This window comes from Heteronotia binoei, unplaced genomic scaffold, assembly GCF_032191835.1.
Source record: "Heteronotia binoei isolate CCM8104 ecotype False Entrance Well unplaced genomic scaffold, APGP_CSIRO_Hbin_v1 ptg000055l___fragment_3, whole genome shotgun sequence".
NCBI classification, from domain to species: domain Eukaryota; kingdom Metazoa; phylum Chordata; class Lepidosauria; order Squamata; family Gekkonidae; genus Heteronotia; species Heteronotia binoei.
This window is the reverse complement of record NW_026799985.1, coordinates 548651-562649: the sequence shown is the minus strand read 5'-3', so window position 1 is coordinate 562649 and position 13999 is coordinate 548651. Positions and strand designations below refer to the sequence as shown.

The window sequence follows — 13999 nt, the reverse complement described above, 5'->3', positions numbered from 1 at the left end:
GGTTTTGGAAGTAAAAGCAACATCGTCATACTGGAACAGACCTGCAGCACATTTGAGCAAGACAGGAAATACATCAAGTATCGCGAGATCTCCTTGTGACTTTGTGGTAACAAAAACAGGAAGTAGTGGAAAGAAAACCTACTCTAGGAATATATACCATTGAGAAACATTGGCGGCCATTGCTGGGAAGCTAAATTATAAACTTTATAAAAAGAATTCGGGACAGTATAAATTGTTGGAATCAACTGAAAACAGGGTAAGAAGATAAGAACTATTGGTCATATTATTTGTGTGGTCCTCGGAAATTTTTAAAAGGGAAAAGAAATTGCAAAAAGTAATAAAAAGTTTTGGCCGCCATTTTGGAAAATTTAAAAACTTATAAATATCTGGACTTTGGGAGCTCAGAGGACGGCGAAATTGGGCTTGCCATAAACGGTAAGTCCTACTCTTTTGAATCTGATAGTCAAAATGAAAATCGGTGAGATCTAAAATTTCTTGTCTTGTTTTTTGAAGGGTTTAAAAGTTTTAAAAAATTATATCTTGGTCTAGGAAGCTCTGAGGAAGGTGAAACTAAGTTTATTATAAAAAGCAAGCCCTAATCTTTTGAACCTGACAGTTAAATCCGAAATCTGTGAGGTTAAAATTTTTGGAGGATGGTGACTTGAAATGATATATAATAAAAATAATTGCAGGATTTTTAGATGAAGATCCTGAAGAAACTAAAAATATGTATGACTATATGTACAGAGTGAATTCACTTTTTGCCAAGAAAAATAATCTACCAAGAGATGTTGTTATAAGATATATGACAAAGGAAATGGTGGGAAGGATCATGAATAAAAATTTTAAAAAGGCACTGATAGTGGGAGGCAGTAAAGTGAGAATCATGAAGGAGTTGCCAAGGCAAGTGATAAACGATAGGAGAACATATAAAAAGCTGACAGAAAAATTGAGGAGCTGACACAAAACTTTTTCTAGAATTGACATGCTATGGGGATCTAAAGACTTAAGCCTTATAACAAAGAAGATAGAGATTTAACCTAAAATAGGGGCTGACCATAACCCAATAATGTGGATTACAAAATTGTCCAATAAATCGAGAAGATGGAGACTGAATGAAGATTTGCTACAGAATAAAGAAACAGTGACATATCTAGAAAAACTAAAGCCTTTTTCCAAGTGAATGATAAGATAGTGATTTTCAGACGGTCTGGGATGCTTATAAAGCAGTAATGAGAGGAGTGTTGATTACTTTGAATAATAAAGACAAGAGAAGAAAAGAAAAGAAAAACAGTTGTTAAACATTCAAAATGAAATAAAGAAAAAGGAAGGGGAGTTGAGAAAAAGACCAGGGAAAAAGAAATTTTTAAGGAAAATTACAATACTACAAACTCAATTGAGACATTTGTTGAATGAAGAAGTGGAATGGAGTTTGAAAAGACTTCAGCAGAAATCCTTTGAGGGAGCAAATAAACCGGTCAAGTATTTGGCTTGGCAATTGAAGAAAAAGAAAGAAAATAGAATTATTAACAGAATTGTGGTAGATGGGAGAGAAGTGGTTACTCAAAAGGGAATAAAAAAGAGAATTTTTCAAGTACTATGCCAAACTGTTTAAAGGTGTTAAAATAAAGAAAGAGAAGATGGATGAATATTTACAAAAGTTAAAAATAGAACCCCTAACTGAAAATATGAGAAGTTTTGAATGATCCAATTGAAAAGATAGAAATTGAAGCAGCAATCAACACAATGAAAAACGGAAAAGCTCCTGGGCCAGATGGATATACAGCTAAATATTTTAAAACTTTTAAGGATGAATTAATACCAAAATTGCAGAAGTTGATAAATATAAGAATAAAAGGGAAAGTACAAAATACATGGAAAGAAGCTGTTATTTCGTTGATACCTAAAGAAGATAGAGATGCCCCAAATGTAAAAAATTACAGACCAATTTCGTTATTAACTAATGAGTATAAAATATTTACAAGAATCTTGGCAGAATGGCTTAAACAACATTTGATAAATTTTATAAAGAAAGATCAAGCAGGGTTTCTTCCCAAAAGACAAATAAGAGACAATATTAGGACTGTTGTAAATATTGTAGAATATTATGAAAGACATCCAGAAAAAGAAGTAGCATTATTCTTTGCAGATGCAGAGAAAGCATTTGACAATTTAAGCTGGGACTTTATGTTCGCGGTAATGGAAAAAATGGAGTTGGGAGAAAGTTTTATAAGAATGATAAAAGCAATATACTCCGAACAAAGGGCAAGGTTGTGTGTTAATGCAGATCTTACAGAAGAAATGAAAATTAGCAAAGGTACTAGACAAGGTTGTCCGCTTTCACCACTGTTGTTTATAATGACTCTTGAAATTTTATTGATGCAGATTCAAGAAGATAAAGATATGCAAGGTTTAAGAATAAAAGGATGTACTTACAAATACAGAGCGTTTGCTGATGATATAACGTTTATAAATGAAAACCCCATACAAGTTACGCCTTTGCTGTTAATTAAAATAAAAGAATATGGGGAGTTGGCGGGACTCGCTATAAATAGAGAAAAATCTAAAATTCTGTGTAAAAATATGCAGATGAATAGACAACAAGAATTACAGAGACTAACGGGTTGTGAAGTTACCTCTAAGGTAAAGTATCTAGGGGTGGAGATAACAATGAAAAATATTGATCTGTTTAAAAATAATTACGAGAAGTTATGGCATAAAATGGATGAAGATATGCTAAAATGGAATAAGCTTAATCTGTCATTGCTGGGCAGAATAGCTGCAATTAAAATGAATATTCTACCAAGGATAATATATTTGTTCCAAACTATTCCTACTGTGAAGGATGCCAAACAATTTGATAAATAGCGTAGGAAAATTTCAGAATTTGTGTGGGCTGGGAAGAAGCCAAGGATTAAAATGAAAATTCTGTCAGATGCAAAAGAGAGAGGCGGATTTCAAGTACCAGATTTAAAATTATATCATGAAGCAGTTTGCTTAGTGTGGATGACATTGTTAAACAAAAAACTTCTAGTGTTGGAAGGTCACGGAAATTTGGCTGGCACGCATATTTGTATTATGGAAAAAAGAGGATGGATGGTCTTTTCTCCCACCATTATATAAGAAGCAATTTATTAAATACATGGACAAAATACAAGAAATATGGAGATGAGAGAAGACCTTTATGGATAGTGCCAGCTGAAGTAATAAAGATAACGGCTGAGATAGGTGAAGAAAAGTGGCTGTTATATAATCAGTTGTTAAAAATACAAAGTAGAAAAATAGAACTGAAAACTGCTGAAGAATTGAGCCACAAATATGATTGGTTTCAAATGCAACAAATAAAGAGCTTGATAGAGAATGATATTAAAATTGAAGGAATAAGGAAAGAGCAAACAGAAATGGAAAAAGTTCTGCTTGGAGACAATAAGCTAATTTCAAAAGTATACAAATTACTTCTACAATGGTCTACAGAAGATGATGTAGTGAAATCTCAACTGATTAAATGGGCAATTAATGTAAATAAAGAAATAAAGATGGAATCTTGGGAATATTTGTGGAAGAACTCTATGAAACTCGCAACATGTCAAAGTATTAAAGAAAATTGTTTTAAGATGTATAGATGGTATATAACTCCTAAAAAATTGGCGAAGATGAATAACAAGATGCCAGACAGATGTTGGAAATGTAAAAAGCATGAAGGTTCTTTCTACCATATGTGGTGGACTTGTGAAAGAGCTAAAATGTTTTGGCAGATGATTCAGCAAGAGATTTCTAAGATCTTGGGATATGAGTTTAACAAAGTTGCAGAGACTTTTCTGTTGGGACTACAAATGGAAACATTTCCAAAAGAAGATAGAACTTTAATCTGGTACTTGCTCTCAGCCGCTAGGACATTGTATGCGCAGTTGTGGAAGCAAGAAAAAATACCAGAAAAATGGGATTGGATTATAAAAGTTATGACATGGAGTGAAATGGACAAATTAACAAGAATATTAAGAGACTATGATTTGGAAGTTTTTAAGATGGAGTGGAAGAAGTTCAGAAGATACGTAGAAAAAGAGTGGAAAATAAAAGGACATTGGACAATTTTTGATAATGATTAAGTTTTAGAAGAAGAATATAACTTTTGGTTTTCTTAATAGTTAAGGGTACCTTTAATTTTTTTAAGTAAATAACACTGGTGGGGGTCAAATAACGGGGGGAGGGGTGGTAGCCCTCTCTCAAACAGCTCCCCTGGGTTACTCTGTCTTTCACCAATCGCGGACTAGTGGGCGGGGGGGAGGAGTGGCGTCGTTCATACATGAGGCTTACTCCTTCAGGGCACTCCCGGCTCCAAAGATCAAGGGTATTGAATGTGCGGGCCTGCCGTGGGAGGTTGGAGAGGGGTTGGTGATTTGGCTGGTGTACCGTTCGCCTAGCACACCGGCCAACGCCTTACTGTCCCTGCTTGAGGCTGTGGCAGGCTGGGCGTTGGAGCACCCCAAGGCTGGTGATCCTGGGTGACTTCAACGTCCATGCTGATGACCCGACCTCTAAGTCGGCGGCAGACCTAGTGTCATCCATGGCAACACTGGGACTCTCTCAATTTGTTACAACCCCCACTCACCAGGCTGGCCACATGTTAGTCCTGATCTTTGCGGCTGGGGTTATGGTGGACGATGTAACTACAGAAGTAGTGCCATGGTCGGACCACCTTGCTCTCAGGGCTCGTATGGACATTCCATTCCAAACCTGCTTAGGCGATGAGCGTATTATGGCTCGCCCGCGGAGCCAAATGGACCCAGAACGGTTCCAGATGGCTCTACGGGATCCCTGGCCCTCTGGCGGTTCCCTTGATGGCCTTATTGAGTCCTGGAATAGCCGGCTCTCTACGGCCATTGATGAGATCGTACCTCGGTGATCTCGGATTAGGCTGGCTCCGTGGTATAACCCGGAATTACGCCAGCTGAAACAGGGTCTCAGACGGCTAGAGAGGCAATGGCGGCATACTCGGGACGAAGCGACTTGAGCATCTTATAGAGAATTTATGAGGTCCTATGAGATGGCAGTCAAAGCGGCAAAGAAAATATACTTTGCGGCTAATATGGCATCTGCAAATTCGCGCCCGGCGCAATTATTTAGAACAATTCAGAATCTTACTACATTGCCACAAGGCAAACCAAATGTTAAGGAATTGGAGATAGGCTGTGAGGCTTTTGCGAAATTTTTTGCAGACAAAGTCCAATCGTTCCGCCACGATTGCCCTGCCATGTTGGATACAATAAGTGGACTCGAGGCTCCGTGCCTGCCTTCTGGTTTGACCCTGGATCATTTCGACCCTCTCAATTTGGAGGAAGTTGACAGAATCCTCTCTGCTGCACACCTAACAACTTGCGATTTGGACCCATGCCCCTCCTAGTTAATTAAAGCATGCCAGGAGGAGCTAAGATGTCCTATACGGGACATCATAAATAGATCTCTTTCGGAGGGTCTTTTTCCAACCCCTCTGAAGGAGGCAGTGGTCCGCCCTCTCCTGAAAAAGGTTACATCAGATCCGGCCGAATTGGCGCATTACCGGCAAAGTAATAGAGAGGGCTGCGGCGTTGCAGTTGCAGAGTTTTCTGGATGATGCTTCCACCTTAGATCCTTTTCAGTCCGGCTTCCGCCCAGGCCACGGGACGGAGACAGTGTTGGTCGCCCTCATGGATGATCTCCGGTGACATCTGGATCGAGGCGGTGTGGTGGTATTGCTGTTGCTAGACCTATCGGCGGCATTCGATATGGTCGATCACCGGCTGCTGACGCGCCGCCTCGCCGACGTAGGGATTCAGGGGTTAGCCTTACAGTGGCTTTCCTCTTTCCTTGAAGGTCGGGGACAAAGGGTGGCAATTGGGGGAGAGCTGTCTCAGAGGCACCCACTTAATTGTGGGGTGCCCCAGGGGGCGGTTCTCTCTCCAATGTCATTTAACATCTGCATGCGCCCCCTTGCCCAGATCGCCTGGGGACATGGGCTGGGTTGTCACCAGTATGCTGATGACACCCAGCTCTATCTGTTGATGGGTGGCTGGGCTGCCGACGTCCCTGTAGATCTGGACCAGGCATTGCAAGCTGTGGCTGATTGGATCAAGCTGAGTGGGTTGAAATTGAATCCAGCGAAGACAGAGGTCCTTTGCCTAGGTCGCAGCGGTCCGGAAGGAGGGATCCCCCTTCCAGCTTTTGACGAGGCGCCACTGGTACCAGTGTGTGAAGTCAGGAGCTTGGGAGTGCTACTGAAGTCTTCCTTGACAATGGAGGCCCAGATAGCTGCCACTGCCAAGTCCGCCTTTTTTCATCTTAGACGGGCGAGGCAGTTGGCCCCCTTCTTGGAACGAGGCGACCTGGCAACAGTAATCCATACGACGGTCACCTCGAGATTGGACTACTGTAATGTCCTCTACATGGGGCTGCCCCTGTACTGAACTCGGAAATTGCAGCTAGTACAGAACGCAGCAGCCAGGCTACTAGTGGGACTACCTCGGTGGGAACATGTGCGGCCTGGGCTGCAGGAACTGCACTAGCTGCCAATCGTATACCGGGTTCGTTACAAGGTGCTGGTTATCACCTTTAAAGCCCTATATGGCCGAGGACCTGCCTACCTTAGGGACCGCCTCTCTCCATATGTTCCCCAGAGAGCACTGTGCTCCGGCTCCCAAAATCTCTTGGAAATCCCTGGGCCTAAGGAGGCCAAACTTAAAACAACCAGGGAGCAAGCCTTCTCCATAAAAGCGCGCCAATAGTGGAATCAGCTACCGGAAGAGATGTGGGCCCTACGGGATCTTAATCAGTTCCGTAGGGCCTGCAAAACTGCCCTCTTCCAATTAGCCTTTTAAGATGGAACCAGAACTAATATTATGCTGTCTTGGACAAACAGATTGTAGCACCATTGTATTGTTTTAGCTTATTTTTAATATTAATTTATATAATGTATTTATACTGTTGTTGATTTATTATCTGTTTATTGTTATACCATGATATTATATCATGCTTGTAAGCCACCCTGAGCCTGCCTTGGCAGGGAGGGCGGGGTATAAATAAAAACATTATTATTATTATTAGTTTATGTCCACAATTGTCCTAATGTGGTGAGATATATTCTATGTACTGATAATTAACCTACAAGATAGGGATAGAGTGGGAATTTCAGAATATTTTATTTTTGTCATCGGAAACAGAATAAAATAGGATATAGGAATGGTGATACAGCCATTTCTCCTTCACAACACAAATGATTTCCTGCATGATCACAGGCTGCCGTGCAAGTGCCTGATCGTCCTCTTTGCTCAAGCAATGACTATGCAGGGTGTTGGAGAATATTTGGGTCTTTAATGATAGTGGAACAAATTGAAATCCCTGGCAAAACTGCACAAAACAAGTTAAGATAAAATCATGACTTCTCCAAAGCTTCCTGTATAAGAGAGAGAAAGACTCAGTAGCAGATTATGCTAAAACAGGTGATCCCCCCCCCCCAGCACTGAGGGGGCCTGTTAGCAGACCTAATGGCTCCAGCAGGTTCTACTGTATATGCATATTTCATTATGCATGACAGCATGCAAATGAACAATGGCATTTCACAGTTGATTGACAGACCAAGGAAGAAATGCAGTGTCTTAGTTACGTTTGCTTTTTGATAGGGAAGTTTAGCTGTTCTTTTTGTAGTTTAAAATGCTCAGACGATTCAATACAAATTCATTAAACATTTCAGACAGACTTTCTGTATGTTGCCAAAATACAGCAGCCCTCACAACCCTTGATTTGAGGTCATGTTGCCCAGAGATGACATATACATTTTCCTTAACTGGGTGAATTCCAGCCCTGAGATAATTATCTTCTACTTGTTCAAGCAAACTGCGTTGAACTTTTGGAAGATGTAAGGTGTAAATAGCCCAAATAAACCATTAAAAACCAGTTAACATTTGTAGCTCACCATAAATAGAGATATTTCCTGCTTACAAACATTTTTGTAGAACATTTGTAACATTTTGTAGAACATAGACTTGAGTTTCTCAGAATTTATCACATTGATTTTGCAAAACCTTATATATCTCTTGTTTTCAGAACAGTTTTTAGCTTTTAGAAAGTCTGGGAAGTTTTTAGTTAGTATTCCAAATAAAATTACCAGCTCAGATTTGTATCTGGCTTTGAAATAGTTATAATCCAAATATATTATACACAGGGCTTTTTAATTAACTTGTTGGTGCACTAATATTACATATCTCTCCATATCTGTGAGGGCTAGCATTTATGATAGTTGAGATTCACATGGCGCCAGCAAAAGTTTGAAGGTACTTATATTTTTCAATTCTATTTTAGGTGTTCTCAGTGCAAAAAAAGATCCTTTTATCTTACAGCTGTGTTACAGTGTTATAGCTCTAAAACTCACTCTGTGACTACTTGGGTGGTAACGAGTTTTGTATAAATTTGAGGGTGAGAGTTTGTATGCAAGTGTGTGCATGTTTAGTAAGTATTTAGAAATAATCCTATTCTTGAGTATATTAGAGACAATACGCAGTTGGCTTTATTATTCAAATTGTCCAATGAAAAAGATGCCCTCCCCTACTGAATCCACCATCTGTAATCATTATGTGCATGGTCCAGATAGAACAACTTTTGATCACAGGCTGCCATGTGATCAAATGCCACCAACTGAACATTGGTATAATTGTTTAATTATGTTTTAAATTGTTTTAACTGTTTATTAATGTATTTATTGTGTTGCCAAATGGCACATTACTTCTTGTGATCTGCCCTGACTCCACTTGTGGGGAGGGCAGAATATAAATTGGAAAAATTAAAAATAAGATAAAATAATTGCTTACATACTTTGTTCTAGGTGCTTGTGTTGTGCGAGACGGAACTGGGAACATCAATGATACAATTATCCATGAGCTAACAAATTGCACCACTGCAGCTTGCAAGTTGAAGTTTGACTTTTCCTCCTGTGAAAAGACAGTATGCCCTTATGGACTAATGAACAACTTCCAGGTGAGCAATGACTTTGCTAAATTTGTCAGTTTTTTCTTGGTGTTTTTTGTGCTTTATATAAATGTGGGAGAAGACTACAATAAAGTATTATGTGCATATGTTAAATGTCTAATCAAACTTTTAAACAAGTCTTTTTCTGAAACCTTTGAAGTTAATAGGTCTGTCTGCATGTGGCTTTTGCTTGTGGGCTGCTGTTAATAATATTCAGATTCTGCACTCTGACCTTAGTTTTTTCAGATTTAACTGTCTTTAATACCGTGCAAGTTTTTAGAGACAAGTTTTTAGTATAGTTAAAAATGTGCAAGAGACAATGCTTTGCTTCTCATGATATGCATGCTGCTTTTACTCTACAGTTATCTCTAGCAAAAGTATCTGAAATAGATATTTTCCCATTTAAAATGTATACAGATGGATACTACTTGCCTCATTAACATCACCACACACTGTTTTTTCCTGTTATTATTATGTCTGTATCACTCCTATCTTGATACATGAATATACACCTTCATTTTCATGTCACTATTTTATCTGGTAGTAAATTAATTTTAGAATAACTGCTAATTTTTAAGAGTGAAAAACATGGCAGAATTTATTTTAACTTCATCTATAATAAAATAAATGTTTATAAGTGAATAGTCCATGGAACAATCCATGTAGGAATTATGTAGATCTTCTTCGTGGTCTCTGTGCTTCACACTCATGGGATATAGCGCCTGCGCCGATCCCCCGAATCGGTACCTAAAAAGCCCAGGATTTTTCCGCGCTCAGCACCAGTGAGCATGCACAGGCGTCCCAGTACGCATGCTCACCGGAGCCAGCGTGAGGATCCCACCAGTTCCTTTTTGACCGCCGCGCTGAAAGGATCTCCTTTCGATTGCTTCGGTCGGTACTGTAATCCTTTGGATTTTTCTTGTTATATAGCCCGTTTGTTGTTTTCTTAGTAGTAGTCAAATAGTTAAATAGCTATAGTTATTGCTAGAAAAAAAAAATACTGTTGTCGGACTTGCCCCTCGGGGCTTTATTTTTCCCCTATTCCCTCAGAAATCATTCTGTGTGGTTCCGGTGTCTATAGAAAGGTGTTGGGGGGGTTTTAAACGTTGCCCCAAGTGTGGTGGCAAAATTGCATCTCCTGACGGTCACTCCCTCTGCTTACTGTGTCTGGTGAGGGACACTGAGTCGATTCGTGCCTGCATTGCTTGAGTTTCTCTAAGCAAACCCGCAAAAACCGGGCAGCAAGGCTATTGGCAGCACTTGTGGAATCAGCTCTTCATCCGCCGAAAATGGCAACGGGCCTGTCGGTATCGATGGGGGAAGCCACCCCGGCCCCAACGGTTACATCGGTCGATCCATTGTCACTGGTGCAGACCGATATGCCGACCGAGCGAGGCCGACCCACGAAACGACCCTCTGAAGGGTTAGTGGTGACTCTGGCCAAGGAGTCCTTCGGTGTTGAGAAGCAGAGGTTCGCAGCCGATCCGCCTGTCGGGATCTGAGCAGGAGATAGACCTGACCCAGTGTACCCACTCATCGAGATCGGGATCGCATCATTGGAGCGACAGTGGTTCGATATCGGACATCGAGGCTTCGGCGCCGAACTAACCCCTGGCACCTCTTGCACCAACTATGGGACAGAGAGAGCTTGAACCAGCTGCTATGGTTTGACATTTCCCGCCACTTCTGCCATGGGATCAACATCAGTGGCCTTGCTCCTATGGTTATCCGTACCTGCCATACCAGTGGTACCCTCCACATGACTTCCCCAAATGGGATCAGTGGTTGGAAGCCTCTCATCTTTTGAGGGTTTTACATCGCTCCAAGCATCGGGCATCGGTGTTGATCCCTCCTGAGAGACGCAAAGAGAGGGTGGAGGAAGTGCAAGTGCGCTCATCAGTATCGATGCGGTCACCCGAGCGAGCTTCGACTCTTTCCAAGCACTCTGTGAAAAGAGACTCCTCGTCATCGGACTCTGAGGTCGGTACCGATGATCATGACAGGGCAGTGGAACCTTCGCCAGAGTCTCGTATTGCTGATGACCTTCCCATATCTCCATCGGAGCTCTGGGCAAAACCAGCATCTATACCTATTTCTTCCTGGAGACTGGACCATATGTATAGGGTCCAGGAGGCTGGTGCTGAGTTTTTGTTCGCCTACCCCAAGCCCAACTCAGTGGTGGTCTCCTCGTCATCTCAGGCGCGCAAGACCCATTCTTCCCCACCTGACAAAGAGGGCAAGAAATTAGACAATGAGAGCAAAAAATTTTATTCAGGTGGAGTATTGGGAGTAAAGGTCTCCAATTATGCTGCGTGCATGGCTCGCTACCAACACTCTATTTGGGAGCAGCTCACACCGCTATTGTCTTCCTTGAGCGAAGGAAGTTTTAAGAAGCTGCAAAAGGAGGGCTTTGCTGTGGCCAAGCAACAACTGGCTGTAGCAAAGCACATGGTGGACGTATCGGCCAAAACCATCACTTCTGCCGTCTCCCTGCGTCGTCACTCTTGGCTAAGGTCTACAGCTCTTCAGCCTGACACCAGGGCCTATGGTGCTCCCATATGGATCAGCGCCTCCCATCGCACCACCGAAGGCCTACAATCCCTTTTTTTGAGGGAAATACTGGGATTACCCAACTGTGTTCCTTATGCTGCAATTTGCATGGAAACTGGACTGTTGTTGCTGGAAACTCACGCCTGACTTTTGACCTTTAAGTTTTGGCTGCGCCTTTTATTTAACTCTGATCAGAACTCTTTCACCTTTTTGATGCTGATGGACCATCATGCATCCAAATGGTTGACCCTGATCCAAAAGAAAATTACATCCATAGGAATTTCCTTGGATGCATTTTATCTATCCTTCTCCTGCGGTATTCCAATCCATCAAACGCAGATTACTAGATATCCAGTTGCAATGTCTAATTGAGGCAGCTCGGAAAACCTGCTCCCCAAGCTATTTGGGTTTATCCCTGACTCCTGGGTTTTTAGCTCCCTATTTCCTCTTTTTAACTGATCCTCACCAAAGAAGAGCTTTCATGCTGGCCAGATTTAATGCACTACCATCGGCCATCCTCTCCGGAAGATACCACAGAATCCCCCGCAGTCTTAGACGATGCCCTTGTAGCCAAGGAGTCATCGAAACGGTCTCTCATGTTCTTTTGGACTGTCCTGTCTATAGCAGTCCATGAGCAAGATACTTAGATGCTCTGCTCTTTGACCATCAAGGCCTCTCTGTCAATGCTAAAGTTCGCTTTTTACTCCACGGGAAACACAACTTTGTCACCACTCACGTGGCTTGCTTTTTACAGGTTGCGATCCAAATCAGAGAGGCTTTTACTCATGCATAGCCCACAGCTATTTTATGTCTTTTAACTTCTGCTGGTTTTTCTAAGGTTTTACTATATTTTATAGTGTTACTGTCGGTTTTAAAGTATACTGTACTCTTATATCAATGCCAATAAAGGTCTACTACTACACCAGGGCCTACGTAGAAGACCTACATTTTGAAGGTGAAGGTCTTTTCAGTTCAACCACTGACAGTGTCCTCCAAGAGATGGACAAAAGCATAAAGACCTCAAGAAATCTGGGTGTCCCAGCTTCCTCTAGGGCTGGCAAGCCTAAGCAATGGCATAAATCTTGGCCCAAGAGGTCCTACCAGAAATTCTCCCCTGACCAGCCGTGGAGACCTCGCTCTTCGCAACCAGAGAGTAGGTCTCCCTTTAGGGGAAATAACAAAAACAGGTTTGCTTCAGCATCTCAAACCACCGGCAAATCTAAGGGTGCCCGCCCTCAGAAGCAAGGCCTTTGACTTTTCTGTAGCACGCATTGCCGTCCCTCCTTCATCACATATCCTCCTTGGTCAATATCTTCCGGCTTTGGAGTCCATCTCCACAGACAAGTGGGCTCTTTCTATCATAGCAGAAGGATACAAGATAGACTTCGTTCAGGTTCCGACTCAGTCAATGATTGTCACTACACCCCCTTCCCCACCTCTGTTGGCGGAAGTGAGCAACCTCTTGCAGAAACAATCCATAGAACCAGTCCCAGTAGAGGCCAGAACGGGGGGGGGGGGGATTCTATTCTCGTTATTTCCTGGTTTCCAAACGGGATGGGGGATTGAGACCAATTATGGACCTTCAGAATCTGAACAAGTTTATCGTGTACCAGAAATTCAGGATGTCCACTCTGCAAACAATCCTTCCCCTCATCAACCAAGGGGACTGGATGGCAACATTGGATCTCAAGAATGCCTACTTCCACGTCAGCATCCATCCTTCATACAGGCTTTTCCTTTGTTTTGCAATAGGTTCCAACCAATTCCAGTACAAAGCCCTTCCATTCAGCCTGTGCACTGCACCACAGGTATTCACCAAGAAGAAGAGTGTTATAGCCGCACATCTCCAGCTTCAAGGCATAGTCGTCTTTCCATATATCGACAACTGGCTCCTTGTGGCAGTCGGAAGAACGTCTATCCAGCCATATTGCAACTACTCTTCGTCTTCTTCACACCTTAGGTCTGCAGGTCAACATGACAAAGTCCCATCTTACACCATCACGGACTGTTCAGTTTATAGGGACCTTGCTGGACACAACCCTTAACCGCACTTTTCTGCCTCCGCAGAGAGCGAGGGACATTATCAATCTCATCCATCTTTTCCAAAGTCGGAAATGGGGCACAGCACAGCAGCTGCAGCGGATGCTGGGGCTGATGGCGGCGACTCCAAGCATGCTGCTGTTTGCAAAATTGAGAATGAGAGGTCTTCAACTATGGTTTCTCAGACAGTTTTGGCCTTTATGGGACTCACCTTGGAAGAGATTCATGATTCCACCCTCGATCCTCTGGACCCTGCAATGGTGGAAATCTAGAGACAACATCTGTCAGGGAACTCCCTTCCATCTACCTGTAACAACAGTTACGATCACCACAGATGCGTCTTTGTGGGGCTGGGGTGCTTACATGGTTTCTCTGTGTGTGGGGGGGCCCTTGGCCTCCATAATTGACTCGTTGC

The 13999-nt window shown here is 42.2% G+C and overlaps 1 protein-coding gene across 2 annotated transcripts in view; it reads left to right on the top strand.

The window, feature by feature from the left end:
* The window catches only part of LOC132590497 (solute carrier family 12 member 2-like), a 136564-nt gene that overhangs the window by 48484 nt on the left and 74081 nt on the right, over positions 1–13999 (top strand). For both annotated transcript variants that reach the window (XM_060263401.1, XM_060263400.1), the window contains exon 10: positions 8852–9003. In XM_060263401.1, coding sequence (XP_060119384.1) covers positions 8852–9003 — 152 coding nt within the window. The remainder of the gene's footprint in view (positions 1–8851; positions 9004–13999) is intronic.